The sequence below is a fragment of the Haliaeetus albicilla genome, chromosome 22 (genome assembly GCF_947461875.1).
Source record: "Haliaeetus albicilla chromosome 22, bHalAlb1.1, whole genome shotgun sequence".
Taxonomy (NCBI): domain Eukaryota; kingdom Metazoa; phylum Chordata; class Aves; order Accipitriformes; family Accipitridae; genus Haliaeetus; species Haliaeetus albicilla.
In genome coordinates this window covers 22255663-22271361 of record NC_091504.1, presented here as the reverse complement: position 1 = coordinate 22271361, position 15699 = coordinate 22255663, and the positions used below count along the sequence as shown (strand labels likewise).

Genomic DNA, 15699 nt, shown 5'->3' with positions numbered 1-15699 from the left:
AGCATTTATACCTCAGTACTAAGACCCAAGTTAGGATCAAAACTTCATTTATTATGGGCTATTAGGCTATGCCACTTCTTTCCAGCACCAACTCGATCTTGAAGATCTGTATGTTTGTTATCCTCAGGTTGATAATGACAGCCTGGGGAGCTATGGGAAGAAAGAACTACTTCTGAATGAATTCCAGCTGGTTCAATTTTTGGCTGTCCATTCACTAAGTAGCCTAGAACAAAATGAACTCATTGCTGTAGGCTTTTGTACACCGTTAACTCTTCACTGAATATTGACTTTCACCGCCCTGATTTTTTAAATCTGAGCTCGCTCTCAGTCTCTTCAGAAAGTACTACTCTATCTCATCTGTTTGTTATCATGCTTACCGCAAAACGAACGACAGATCTGCTAATAAAGAAGGCAAAAGCTGAGGGAGCATGAAAAAGTTTCTTTGGCAGTGAGGCCCATAGCTTTGAAAAGCTTTATCTGACAACACTTGAGGCTTTTTATGTTTCTATCCAAACATGCCAAAACGCACTTGGCATACCTCAGTTAAAATACAAGCATGGAAAACAACTAGATGCGCTAGAAATTAGGGAAAGTTTGTAAGTAATTTGTTAACCTTAGGTATGTGGTTTTAAAGCAATGATACTGTACTGATGCCTTGTTTGAAAGAAAGAATGCTTTTCATTTACTTGCAAAAAAATTTGGGGTGTTTACTGTGCCTCTTGAAAAGTCATCCAGTACCTGTTGGAATTTGTGCTGGCAGCAGTTGCTGAAGTTGTCAGTAATGCTAGAAGAGGTGCTTGGTAAGTGCTACTCTTTACAGTACATTTCTAGCAACTGCATGTTATAAGATTGTCCAGTTATTAAATGCAAAATGTGTCTGAGTTTTACCAAAACAACTTAAACCCAGTGCACTGTTTTTCTTGAGGCTTGTTCTTTTTATGTACCTAATATTCTATAGGCTAAATTTCTTTTTCTTGTGGAATTTCTGTATTGGAGATTCTTCACTTGAATGTTTCAGAATGAACGAAAACATGGATTCGTGAATATTGTGACCACCGTGGTGGTCATCAGTGTTTTATACATTTAACTGCAACTTCTAAAAATTACTCTGGCAAAACATGTTGTTTCTTATTTTCAATATTTTTAAAGATTTTTTTTCCCCATTTTGCTGGCAGTTAATTTCAAGATCAGCAGTGTCCTAGGTCACCTAAGCAATTCTCTTGCCAGCTTCCTGTTCTTGGTTCACAGTGCAGCTTTAGTTTAACACTGAGTTGAGCAGTCCTACTTTGGCCAGAGCCAAACCTGTATATTTAGCTTTAAGGCAATGTTCCATGTGAGTTGTTTAACTAAAACTCTTCTACTGATACATTTAAGCCCTCATGGGATGAACTAATAGTTTACATAGTTTACAACTTACACATAACTTAACGCCATTCATTTTTTAAATAACAATGTTCTTGCTTTTAAGCAATCTACTTAGAGCTTGATGAAAACCAGACATTAATTTTGTACTGTTTATTAAAATGTCCCCATTGGAAACTTTTGTTCCTATAAAGTTGATTTTGTACCTTATTTAATTGCAGTAAGATATCAAAGAAGTGAAATACTGGTTCTGGAAAAACAAATCTCAGTTCTTAAATTGAGATGTGTTAAATTGCATTTGTTTTTCCTCCTTTACAATCGTGTTTAACATTGAAATTGCTTTGTTGAAATATTGACACTACCTGTATGTGAAGGGATGTAAATACCAGCCACTCTTTGGAGATACAAACCATATGTTTTAGGTATTCAACTGAAAAATCTGCTTTGCTTTAGCTTGGAAGTTTTAGACTTTTTACTGTTTGACAGAAATTCAGTGTTTCTATTGAAAAATTGCTTGGCTGTATCTAGTCAACCTTTGCCAGGATTTTCAATACTGAGGTTTCTGCTTTCACAGGTTTTACATGTTTGCAGTGGCAGGTCAGTCTTTTTTTTCTGCTTTCTGCAAAACAAGCAGATTATTTTGAGGCAAGACAATATGTATATGAAGAGAGCTGGAGATAATACTGGGTTAGAAAGTACAAAAGCTGTGTGTTCTGTTCCTATAATTTCAAAAATGTTTTGCTCCATGGACAGGACCCAAGGCTGGATCTGTTTTAATTGGTCTGATTGCTTGGGCTTTCTACTAATTCTAGGTATATGGTAAGCATCCACAAATGTGTTGCTTCTGGTTTTGGTCTCTCGTCCTGTACTTTTTCCTCCTTTATAAAGCAGCAGAGAGCAGTTGTGCAGGTTTTCCTCACGGACTTAGGAAATTAATGTCTTGTAAAAGCTCCAAGTCCATTAATTGGATGATGTTTTGTGGGGGAAGAAAAGCTGCTGTTAATACAGAAATGTACTTGTAACTTGAGTCTCACAAACTGGTTATAAAACATATAGTTGTAGTAGTGGTGTGGGTAGCCCCATAGAGAATATCTGGGAAGAAGGGGAATCTAAATTTCTGTGGTTTATAGTGAACTTAATATTTATTGGAAAAGCCTTTTATGTACTGAATTAGTAAGCAAATGATCAGCTGCACGGGAGAGTCCTTATAAGCTTCTTTTTGGTAATGAAAATAAGGTGTTTAACGCTTTATACATGTAACTTATGAAAGTGGAGATCAGAGACACGTTATATGAAACACACCTAAATTAAATGCTGACTGAGCAGTAGACTGTGCTGCACAGGGGCTCTCATTCTCTGTTACAGGAGTGTCAACTATGTGTAATTTCTGCCGAAGTAATATCTAGAGTGTTTGGGTGGGGTTTTTTTCTATATTTGATTAGTAATTCACTATTGTTTGTCTAGCATTTTGCAGGGAAACAAATCTATATGTCTGAACAATTGGACGGTATTTCTAGAAAGGGCCTTTTGTTTACTGGGAGTATGGGAGAAGGGCTAGGTTTGAGTTTGATCCCCAGCTCTGCCTGGAACCTGTTGTGAGCAATGTTAGATTGAGTATATGGTCCTGTTAGGTGTTGACATTTGTAGAGATTTGAAAAAGGTGCTTTGAAAACTCCAAGTGTTAAAAGTGCAAAATATTTTTGGCAATCTTAGTAAAATTCAGTTTGGAATCTGAGTTATGAGTGCATGTGGGTGGAGGAACATGTTTTTCATGCTTTAGGAATTTTTTTCCAGATGCTTTTTCAGTGCTTGGGTAACTATAAAAGCTGAGTATTAAGACTTCAGTGTAGATTTATTCCTTAGTTTTAATGTAATTTAAGAAAATTGAGCCACATAGTTTTGTGGTGTGTTTTTATTATGGTGATGATGTCGCACAGCACAAAATGTGAACACAAGTATGTGCAAGCTGTGCAGATAAGCCTATCTTGATAGACACGACTTGCTTGAAAATATGAATTATTCAATGCAAGTGCACGTCGTTAGAGATACAAGAGATGTAAGGGAAGAAATCCAGAATTGTGTTGACCCCAGTAACTATAACTTGCACAATGAAGTGTAGAGTAAATGTAAAATGCCATTTTGTATTTCCAGTAGGAATTTTGTCATTGAAATTGTTTTGTTTCACTGTCAGCTGAGGGATTGTATTTGCCCTGAGAACAAGATACTATTCTGTGTAGTTTTAGCAGAAATTTTGAGTTCTTTCCAGATATTTCTATTTCTTACTAGCGTATAGAGAACCTGATACTATAGCTGAAGCCTGAGTGTATACTCTGTTTTCAGAGAGTTGGGAGACCATTTTTGGACACTTTAACAAAGGAAAAACTTGACTGAATTTGGTAAATCCCTCTCTCTCTACAAAATTATTATTCCACTTGGTTGTGGTTCTGGCAGATGTGTTGGTGGGGGTGGAGGACTGAGTTTTAAAAACCATACAGTCAATATAAATGACTTTATGTTCTGTTAACATTTCTCTGGTAAGACTGTGTAATTGATAGGGTGTTTTTGAGAGTGTAAAATGGCAATAGTAATAATTGACTTACCTCTTGAATTCCAGTTGTCAAAGAAAGTGGTTGTGCTTTGAACGTGTTGGGAGACAGTCTGCAAAGAAAAGGTGCAAGGATGTGAGGGAGGACAGTGCTTCAAGGGCATCTTCTTGATGACAGAGGAGTCTTCATCAGTTACGGTCTCACTCTTGCCCCAGCATCTCTGGCTGTATTCTTTACAGCTTTGCAGTCACTGCAGAGCCAAGAAGAGTAAATAACTGAAGGTGGTGAAGCAGAAGTTTATGAAATGTTTGCCCTAAAAAATAAACTTAAAAAAAAAAAAGCCCCTGGAGGTACAATTTGAGTGAGAAATAGGAACTTAATGTAGCTGGAATTTGCCCCACGTACCATGGGGCAAATAAATCCCATGGGCAGCTTCTGCTTTTGGAGCTGAGGCTGGGCTGAGGGCATGTCTGTAAGACTCAAGCAGTCGGGGATGCTTGGGTTTTATGTCTACCTAGGAAATAGGAGACTATATAGAGAATATGAGAAGGTTCTTGGCCTGGATTAGAGGAAGGCATAGCAGAGTCATAAGAAAACTGATGTAATAGCTAGGATTTAATGAAAGATTTAATCTGGGAGGTAGCCTTTATATCAGGCATTTGTTATGGGTGAGCAGAGGGGGAAGAAGAGAAAGAACAGTTAGTATGAGGGATAATTGGATAATGCTTATTTCCACCTCTCTGATTTGTGTGCCTTTCTCTGATTCTGTACATCAGCATTCATTCAGCTTCCTATTGATCTCCCTTTTTCATCCCTGCAAAGTTCTTGAACCTATTCCATAAGTCTTAGTGTTTCTCCAAGTTTTACATCTCAGTCAGTTCATTCTTAAACTTGCTTTACTGGTTTTGTGTTGCACATGGTCTCGGTTAACTGGGAATTTAATGAGTCTTGTTCTTCCAATAGTCCTGTGCTGGTTTTTAATGACTTGTGTTACTGCGAGCTAAATCAGCCCTTGCTGGTGTGTATATGAAGACTTACTGTTGGTCAGTGCCCAGGAGGATTTTTCAGTTTGAGTAATTCTTAGGAATCCTGGAGATGAAACTCTTCTGTTCTGTCAACTTGGTATTGTTTGCACTACGAGGACTGACTCTTGTTCGTGACTGGTTTCTGCTTAGGTAGGACGGAATTTTGATTCCTGGCTAAGTAGATACTTTAATGACATGTTAATGGACTAATAAAAATGGCTTTTTCTGGGTGTGTGGTTTTTTGAAGATCTCTTCAAAGTTGTCTAGTGTTTGCAACTGGCTACATGAAGCCAAGTTCCAACCCACGAGGAAAGCATGCCTTGAAAAGAGGCTTTGATTTTTACTGCAGCCTACACAAAAGGGCCACAAAAAGGCTTCGTGTATCAAATCTAGCAGCTCTTTGAGAATTGAGGTTTTTTAATGAAGCACTGCTTTAATCTGGTAGTCAAGGTCTGTTTTAGCATGAGTTCAGGCAGAGTCTTCCAATGTCAGGGCAAGATGGACGCTGGTCCTGAAGCCTGAGGGGTCTCAGTGTTTTTTTCGTTGCCTTACATGTCAGCTTGCAAATCTCATTGGCATCATAATGCTAAGATTGTTAGTGAAGGCCACTCAATGTACACGTCGGTATAAAATTAGTTCTGTACAGCTAATTGGTTTATTTGGGAAATGTAACGGAAGACTTCAGTTTTGTTTGTCTTTTCTCTGCATGCTAGGCGCTGCAGTGATTCAGATTTGGTTACTGAGAAGTTAAAGCAGTCTGGATTTATGCATTTCAGTCTCAAGCAGACGAAGAGAAAGACCAAAAGTATTCCTAAAGCAAACAAAAAAAGGACTAGAATAGAAACCTTGGCCTTTGTGGTGACAATTTAAACTCCAATTTGTGAATTGTGAAAGTGGTATATTTCAGCTAGCTGTAAAGAAACTGCATTTTTACACACTTGGTGCCTTCAGCCATCTTTCCTTCCCCAATAAGCCCTTTCTCTTGTACCCTACCAAATAAAAATGATCATTACCCTTAAAAAAAAGCAGAACACTTAAAATCTTCATGGGTTGCCTAGTAGTAGAAATAAAAATAGACATTTATCTGCAGTGAAGTCTCATTTAAAGTTATGTGCAGAGAATAGGAGCGGTAAGCAGAGTCATTCATAAAGGCGGTTCAGGAGAGCTGGCTTGTGGTATTCGGGGTATTTTCCACAAAATACACCAAACCCTTTGGATGAGACATGATTCCACATAACAGATTCAGCAAAGATTTTAATTGTGGGTCACAGCGCTTTGGGGTGTTAGAGCAGTATGTGGTAAATAGCTGATGTTTGCTTTTTTCTTCTTTTTGGAGGCTTTTTTACACTTCAAGCACATTATTTTTGCCGTGCAGCCTTCTGAAAACTATTTTTCAGAATGGCAGGATTTTTGCTGTAGAAACCAGCGTGTAAGCTGGCGTGCAGAGGGGGCTGTCCTGGTGTCATACAGTAGAGCTGAAGCAACCCTACCTCCAACACAGCTTACCAGCTTCACAAGTCAAAAGCTAGGCAGACTTTGAAGCATTAGCAGAGATATTTCCATTACTTGGATGCATCAAATTTGACCTGTTTTGCGGCCTTTTTTATTTTTCAGTGGTATGCAGTAATTTTGGTTTCATTTTATGTCAAGATCTTTATTCCCCTCTCCTCCAAAGCCTCATTGTTCTTTGCTTCTTGCTTATATCTTAAAACAAACCAACCAACCTGTAATGCTTTTAATGATTATGCTACATATCTCTATGATTAAAGATGGTCTACACAGAAGTAAATATTAAGTAAAGTCCTTTCTACGTCATCAGCCTGCTGGCCTGTGTTTATCTTCTGTCAGAAAACAAAACGAATGTATCCTGGAATCTAGCTGCCTGTTTGCACAAGCACAAATGATTAACCTGGAATATCAAAGGGAAGGCCAAAGATGGCTGAAAGGTGTATTTGCTAGCATCGTTCAGTATGACCTTCCCCCCCTCCTTTCCTAAGGAAGATGTGGACGTACTGCTGATTTGTCTTGTCTTCAGAATTAACCTGAGTACTAAATTGAAGGCCATCGTTAGCTCAGATCCTATCCATGTGTAAAAGTCCTTGATTTGAGCAAGGAGGCTCTTACCTCTAACTCACAAAGTGTGAATGAATGCAGTCCCAGGTGCAAATTTGCCTGCTATTTTGCATTGGTACAGGCTGGGACCTACGTAATATTTTCATTGCTTACCTTTTTTTTTTTTTTTTCCTCCCCCCCCCCCCTTCTTTTTCCCCTAGGTCTCAAAACATGCCTACCTAGTTTTTACACTGTGCAGCTGAAAACAGTTGTAGCATATTAGCACCATGCAGCTGAAAATCGTTGTAGCGTCTCAGCAGCGTGCTATGGGATGGGGTATGGTGTATGTGAATAAATCCGGTGTTGATGCAGAGACAGCAATGTGAGGACTCTCTTGCAGACTAGCAGCCATTCTTTGAGCGCTGACAATTCAGAGGGAAGAACTTGGCCACGAAGGCTTTGATTTTGTAGGCTGGGTCTGTTTACTTGGGGATGTTTGAAATGGTTCCTCACCCAGGCTGTCTTTCTCTGGCTCCTTTCTGAAAATGCTGGTCTTGCTGCAGAGATAGGTGTCTCGGTGATGAAGCAGCAGCTTTCTGATGCAATTCTCGGCTGGGTTGTTCAGACATTGGTGCCACTTTGTGCCTGCCTTACTACACCCGTCTGTAGCTTGCTCCTGCGGCACCTCCTGAACCACAGCAGATGATTCATTTCTGCTTTGGAAGCAGGGTGGACAACCGGGGGCTGGCAGAGGAACCGCTCAACTCGCTCAAGTTACATCTGCATTGAAGACATCCCCAGGGTGAATACTCACTTTGTATAAGGCTCGTCCTTTCTTCACCTCCTGCCAAATATGCTTTCACACTAGTACTTTACCCAGCTGGCTAATTTGGCCTTTGAAATTATCTCAATAATGTCAGGTACTTAAAAAAACATTCCCATCCCTTTATAAATATTATAATCTAGATGTAAAGACATTGTTTCAGTGTTGTTTGGGATCTGTTGTATTAAAAAAAAATAGTTCTTCAGTGCTGCGCAGCAATCCAGAGCGGAGTATAAACAAATACTATGTCAAGCTGAAACAAGTCGGTTGACTTTGAGAAGGCAGAATGTAAATGCCCAAGTCAGGAGAATTAGTACCTTCTGTAACATTGCAGCAAATGTGGGGAGATTGCTCCTGCTGACAAGCCCTAAACCTTTCTTGTTTAAAAAGAAAAACGAAAAGAAAAAGCACTTTGGAAAAGATGGAAAGTAGGAAAAGGGAGGGTTGTGCAAAGCTTGTGCAAAGTGTGTCTCAGTTGCCTGGTTTGCAGATAAGTATCCATCCCATTCTCCTCCACCGACTCTGATGCAGGGATAAAATTGATAACTTTTTAAGCCTTTGTAGCTAAATCTATCCAAGTTCACAGGTTTGGGGCTTGAAGTAGCAGCGGTCAGATCCTGCTAGCAGTCTTGCTGAAGTCCTGTTGGAGACAATGCATTTAAGAAGCAAATCTGGCGTATACCCAGCTTTACAGAGCAGGGAGGGGCAGTCTGCTCTGCCGACGGCATGGTTTCACGTCCAAGTCTCCCGTTGCTGACCTTTGTCACCTGTTTCTTTACTGGAATTTAGAAATCTATGGCTTTTAAGTGATAGAGCACTTGACAATATCTTTTTGCTCTAGTGGGTTTAATATGCACATAGTGGAACAGAGCCAATGGCCCATCTCGGGCAGCCTTATTCTGGAGATTGCTCCATAAAGGTTTATTTCGGCTATTAGCTGTTGTGCCAATATTTTTCTTACAAGAAAGAGTAATGATTTTTGCAACCTAAAATTGAGGGTTTCACAGGCTGCAACTGGAAAATTGGCAGCTGCGCTCATCTACTGTAAACCGAAAGCCTGTGGCAGAGGCAGAAGAGTTAAATGAAAAAATATAATTCTTCAATAATAGCTTTAGAAACTCATGCTGCTAGTTAGCTCTAGAAAGCACACCTGAAATATAGAATAAAGGTAATAATTATATAGTCAGACTATATGCAGATAGTTACAGATGGCATACTTTTCCAGCTCAATGTGTTCTTAAAATTGGGGATGGGGAAGTAAAATGACTTATTTGATTTTAAAAAAAGAAAAGCTCCACCACTCACAAGAGCTTTAAAAGTCATTTTCGCTAGTACCAGAACATACAAGTTCTGATTTTACCTGTACTTATTCCCTGTTTTTCTGGTATTTTTTATTTCTGAAGCACTCGCAACAGGAAGAGGAAATTAAAGGTTGCCCTGTCGTGCTTCCATAGAACAGCGGATGACAGTTCTGTAATCCTGTTTTGTTTCAAATTGAATTGCCATAGTCCTGCAGACTTCTCTTTTTTGGTCAGCTGTTTAAAAAAAATACAAGAGAAGCTTTCTCTGATTATGCAGTTTGCCAATGTAAGAAATAAGTAATTTTTAATCCATTCTAAAAATAGTTTCCTGATGTGGCTGCTTTAATTATTACTAAGACAGAGGATTTGTGTATTTTTTTCCATGAACATCTGGGTTAAAGAGTGGACAACTTTGGTCCGTTTGCTTGATGTGAGGTGAGGCAGTTTTTATTCTGCTAGCTGTTAGGTGGGGAACATTGCTCTGGAGTTGTGAGGTGGAATTCTCCTAGAAGTGTTTAAAAAAAGAAAAAAAATTGCCATATCTTTGCTACCGCATCTTCACTTTCCCCAGTATAGGGTTAAGGTGAGGCTGAGTGTAAGTAAGTCAGGAGTAAGGTGTGATGGAGATGAGGAGGAGAAATGGTCTGTACCAGGGGAAATGGCCATTTGAGTATCTTCTGAGCATTCATTCTCATGCTGAAAGATCAGAACTGGGTAGGAAACAGACTACCTCAAAAATAGTTAGGTCTTTTATAGTTATCTTCCTTTCTTGGATCCTAGTTTTAGATAAGTTAGAGCTCTAATGTTTTCATCTTTGGCTCTGTAGTTATTTTTCCTGGCCTGTTATAAGAGTTTAATGGATACTGAACAATTTGGATTGCTGAGATCATACTCAGCAGTCCTTATTGAAGTCCTTATTGTAGCTGGTAATAGACCTCGTAGAAATGGAGATTGATGTGAGTTTCCTGATCTAATTTTTGCTTAAACTACTGTGCTATTTAGTAGAATTGGAAAGGGGAAAATGATGTCTAATTTGTGGCCCTTTCAAAGGAAAACATCTTGATGCAATTTTTTTTCTGGTATATTTTTTTTTCTCTTGAGTGAGGTCCTGTCATACTTACCACAAACCCTTTTTGTATTTGCAGACTGCTTATGCTGTTATAGCATACCTCCTATGTTTTGTTTTACGATGTGTTGTGTACCTTTTGTGTGCAAAGAGCAGGAGGTTGCACTGTGTTTGATGGGACTTAGCATAGAGGTCTCATCCAGGAGCCCCATAACTGTTCTTGGTTCAGAAACTGCTTAGTCCTTATTCTAAAATGGGTGGGTTCTGAAACAACAACAAAAAAAATCTGGCTTAGCATTTGTGTAAGTATGTGGTATAGAAAATTAGGAGGTTTTAACACAGAGGGACGTTCATTAAATCTTCTGTGTATTGTAACAATAGAACAAAAGCAGCAAAGGAATTTTTCTCTTTATGTGAATTTTTATCTAATGAAAACAATGCTCACATTTAATATTTGGCTGGGTTTTTTATGAATTATGATCAGGTAGTATTGCAGCTGGTATGATTGCTGGAAAGGTTTTTTTTATGGTTTTAAGATTTCTTTATCTGATATTTTGTTTTGCAGTATTATGTGCCAAGAATCTTGCAAAGAAAGATTTCTTCAGTAAGTATGCCCTAATTGTATAACTTTCTGCTCTTGATTAATCAGATTTATTTGTGGATTGTGCATTACTGTCGTAGCTCATCCATTTGTTCTGTCGTTCCATTCTTGCAGTAGCATTGCATTACTACATGAGTACACGTTACCCTGTACTGTATTTAGATAGCATAGACTCTAGGGTTAGAAAGACCAAGGACTCTCAAATTCTGGTTGAAAGTCTGGCTGATGACACCGCAGGCAGGTTGCTGCTTATAATTCTGTGTTGTGGGATACCAAGAGCATCAATCTCAAAGGGGGCTTTATTTGTAAAGAGTGCCAAGGGTAGAGTAAGATATCCCAGTGCTGCAGTCTCCATATTATGTTAGGGACTGAATAAGAATGACTACTTATCAGTATGCATGGGTTACTTAAGCACTGTTAAATTAAGCGCGTTTAACCTTTTGTTTTCTAAAAAATTTAACAATTTATGGCAGATACCAATCTGTATGACAAAAGTACATTATCTAATTAGGAACTCAATTCCCTATTTTGGATTTACTAAAATAGTTTTAGGATAGTGGCAACTTTCCTTTCTTGACAGGGGGCGGAACACAAGTGGGAGCTCATGATAGCATTCTATTGGAAGAAACAATCTAAAAAGTATTATGTTTCATAGCACCTTTTCCCTTCTACAGGACTTCCTGACCCATTTGCAAAAATAGTTGTTGATGGGTCAGGTCAGTGCCATTCAACTGACACTGTGAAGAACACACTGGACCCCAAATGGAACCAGCATTATGATCTGTGAGTTGTTGATAAAGTCATAAGTAAAAAATATTCCAGGGATTTATCTAGTAAAGAGAATGCAAGTTGTTGGCACTGCAGCTTCACTTTGTATTAGCAAGAAGAGTCACAGTTGCTGCGGAGGACTGATTTTTTGCAACAAGAAATTACCTGTTAATAAAGGAGTGGTACTTTGCTTTTAGGCATTTGAATTTGGAAATATTTGTGTGTCAGGTACACAGCACAACTGCTTAGAGTAAGCTCTATTGGAGCAGTGCAGCCCAGCTTTTACAAAAGATTGTCCTTGTTGTAGTGATTTATTTTTTTCAAAGTATTAGAAACATAAATTTTAAAAGTTTTGTACATTAATCAGCTTGTTGCATAGCTTTTAATGAGGCTGTCTGTAGTTTAATTCATGCTGCAGCAGTAACAATTTAACATGTTGTGTGAAATCAGTGCAGTAATTCATTAATAACACCATTTCAGGCTTAAGCACTTCTGTATTGATAATAAAGCAGCATACCAATGCACTAAAATGTATCAGAATTTGTACCAAATAAAGCATAAATTCTGTGGAGTAAAAAGAGGTTATTTTTTCTATAATTACTCTTCTAATATATATTTTTCTAGATATGTTGGGAAGACAGATTCCATAACCATCAGTGTATGGAACCATAAAAAAATCCACAAGAAACAGGGAGCTGGCTTCCTGGGGTGTGTCCGACTCCTCTCCAATGCCATCAGCAGGCTAAAAGATACTGGATGTAAGAGCAATTTCTATCTGGTGCAATCAAGAACCTTCAGTGCCTTGTATCTGAGTAGTGAATAGTATTCCCACCCACCCCTGGTGTTTAGTTAATCTTCCCTTTTCTCATTTGCAGACCAGCGTTTGGATCTATGCAAACTAAATCCCACAGATACCGATGCTGTACGAGGCCAAATAGTGGGTAAGAATCCTCTCAGCTAAATGTTCATCTTCTTGAGTAAATACACTATCTGGACAAATGTTGTATTAAAAAAAAACAAACCTGTAGTCATTATTGCTTCTGTGCCTTTTCTGTGTTGTTTCTTCTGACTTTAATGGGATTAAATTACATAACCTGAAAATTTTCATTGTACTGCTCTGTAGGAGTTTGTTTTCTCTCAGTTGATAACGGGAAACAATATTAAAAAGAGGGAATGCATCTGGTAAGGTTTCTAATGCAGTTCCGGAAGGGTAAATGTTACTGTGAAACTGATTGCATTTGGACCAAGGTGACAGGCAAAGAGAATTTTACCTGGAAAAGAGGATCTGGAGGAGTTAAAGAAATTTTGCAAACTGCTGTTTTAATACCTTTGACTCATGTAACCGATTTTCAAATTTCAACAAGTCAGTGCTAGTTTTATGGCTAATTTACCCCATTTTACTACCTTCTGCTGCCCCCCACCCAACCCAAGCTTTTCATTGATACGGTAATGTATTCGGCAAACCCCAAATTTTCACTGTAATGTTGACATCTAGTGGTGAGTAATTTCTTTCCAGCTTAGCTTTCTGGATCCTCGTGAAACGCAGATGTAGAACCTGACATGTTTGATATTTACAGAAATAGGCTCAGCTTAAGTTTTGAGGGGGTGATGCCTCTGGTTTTGCTTCTCCCTTTTTAAAAAAATCAGTAATGCTTTAGGGTTATAGAAGGAGTTTTGGTAAGTGGTGTGCTCTTGTGTGTAGGATATAGTTCTCCTTAATTTTTACCCTGTAAAAATGTGGGGGTTTTGTCTTTATGTTGTTTTTAAGGGAACAGTTGTTCTTTTATTATTAACTTGTGTTTTGTTTTTTTTATTTCAGTCAGTTTACAGACACGGGACAGAATAGGCACAGGAGGTTCTGTAGTAGACTGTAGAGGGCTTTTGGAGAATGAAGGGTAAGGACTGTTTTCTTTACACTTAATTAGAAGAATAGTTTATATGTGGAAAGAATGTAATTAACACTAAAAATATTAAATATCAGTGTGACTAATATATTGTCTGGGAATACATATCAGGTAGTAAGGTTGTAGCTGGATACTTGAAGAAAATAAGCTCAACTGGATAGGACTTGATATTTTTTGTTACCAGTGCTTCTGGCACTTCCATGGGAAATGTGGGGGATAAAACCATTAAGAAAGTGGCATATCTTGGGTTAAAAGTTGCAGTACTTGAAGTAACGGAGGGAGAGAGAGAGAAACAGTTATTTCTGCATTCACTTCTCTTGTGATGGAAACTCTTGAAGTTTCCCCATTTTCAGACCGGTTTATGAAGATTCCGGGCCGGGAAGGCCGCTGAGCTGTTTTATGGAAGAACCAGCACCGTATACAGACACTACGGGGGCTGCTGGGGGAGGCAACTGTCGCTTCGTAGAGTCTCCCAGTCAAGATCAGAGGCTTCAGGCACAGCGACTTCGGACTCCTGAAGTCAGAGGTCATGTACAAACACCTCAGAACAGACCGCATGGTCACCAGTCGCCTGACCTACCAGAAGGCTACGGTAAGAGTTTTCCAGAACTATAAAATTGAAGTTCTTTTCAAAAGACTTCAGAGAAAAATTCTCCCATTTTAATATATAGATGTGGTTTACCTGTTAGAACATGCAGCATCCACGTGCATCTAATGGTCTGTATTTTGGAAAAGGAACTAAGCAGTGCAGATGGGAGTTTGAGATTGGCTAATTAGCAGTTGGCTACGCCAGGATACACTGAGGGGTTGATGGTAAATTAAACATGAGGTTGTGGTATGATGCTGTTACAGAAAATTCACTGCTAATCTTGGCTGTGTATCTAGGGAGAACGAATGTAAAGAGCTCTTTAAACTAGAGCAGTAATGCTATTTTTTCCTTCCCCCTTGGCATGTTGTGTAGGTTTGAGCCCACATTTGAGAAAAGATCAGGAATATATAAAAGCAACAAAGAAGCCAGTAGTACAGAAGATTAGGGAGGGTGAGATTAAGGAGAATTTAAATCTCAGAAAAGAGCACACCAAATTTAGGAGTAAAGAAATCCAGTTTGGGGGTTTGGGTTGTCTCGAAATCTAAAAATAAAAATGCAAACTAAAACATACTGGTGCATGGATTTGTGAGTTTCAAAAAGAGCACAGAAATGTGTAGTCAAGTAAATTTTCGAAGACAGCTTTTGAGGACAAAACAGTTTATGCTGCAAGAGATCAGGATGATGGCTCAAGTACTTTCTCCTAGCTCTGACAGAAAGATAATATGCTAATGGCTTTGAACAAACTGTTTATTCTGATTTTTTTCAGATTTGTAGTTAAGAATAATCTGTCTTCCCTTTTCATAGAACAAAGAACAACGGTACAGGGACAGGTTTATTTTTTGCACACACAGACTGGAGTTAGCACATGGCATGACCCTAGGATACCAAGGTATGTACTTATAGTTACAAAGTCAGGGGTTTGTTTGGGTTGTTTTTTGGTTTTGGTTGGGATTTTTTTTTTTGGGGGGGGGGGGGGTGTCTATGGCAGTAGGCTGAATCTTTAAAAGCAAAAATCTATTAAATGGCCTGTATAAATTTAAAAGAAGAGCTACGAGCAGAGGAATAGTTTTGGATCTTTCTAGTTACCTTTTCACCAAACATTAACGATTGCTCTTTTTGAAAGAGAGAGTTATCTACTTGTGAATCATGTAAAATGAAAGGGAAAAAAATATGTAGTCCTTCAGGAATTCCCATTTGACAAATTATTCCTAAAATGTCGATATGACTTTTGGTGAAGCTACAGATATCTGAATCTTACCTGAATTTCTTTTTTGTATGAAAACAGTGGACTGCAAATGGAAGAAAAAAAGTGATGACTTTCTTAAAACCATTGTTTCTTGAGTATTGAACTTGTAACTTTTGCTCTAATAGTGCTCACTCAGGTATAACTGAAGCAGAGATTACTTGTCATCTTTAAACTTGAAGTGGTGTTGGGGTTTTTTATGCTTTAGACCAATGATTTGCAGCTAGAAAATTTGAATCCTGCACATGATTAGTTTAGTAAAGCTTCTTTAAACCTTAAGCTGCAGTTAATCCAGGTCTTTGTGACTAAGGTCTGGCGCTCTTCCTTGAGGAGCTCTGAATCTGGGCTGTTTCACTGGACCACCGGCGCACCAGATTCAAGAGTGAAACACAAAGTCTGTTACTCCTTCAGCTGCTGCG

The 15699-nt window shown here is 38.6% G+C and overlaps 1 protein-coding gene across 5 annotated transcripts in view; it reads left to right on the top strand.

Annotated features, from left to right (window-relative positions):
- SMURF1 (SMAD specific E3 ubiquitin protein ligase 1) overlaps positions 1-15699 on the top strand; it is a 47629-nt gene that overhangs the window by 16786 nt on the left and 15144 nt on the right. For 2 of the 5 annotated variants that reach the window (XM_069810348.1, XM_069810347.1), the window contains exons 2-8: positions 10741-10779; positions 11451-11559; positions 12169-12302; positions 12420-12485; positions 13364-13439; positions 13802-14040; positions 14842-14926. In XM_069810348.1, the coding sequence (XP_069666449.1) occupies positions 10741-10779; positions 11451-11559; positions 12169-12302; positions 12420-12485; positions 13364-13439; positions 13802-14040; positions 14842-14926 (748 nt within the window). Of the gene's footprint in view, positions 1-10661; positions 10780-11450; positions 11560-12168; positions 12303-12419; positions 12486-13363; positions 13440-13786; positions 14041-14841; positions 14927-15699 lie in introns of those variants that run through there. The other 3 variants (XM_069810346.1, XM_069810345.1, XM_069810343.1) reach the window with 2 other exon arrangements.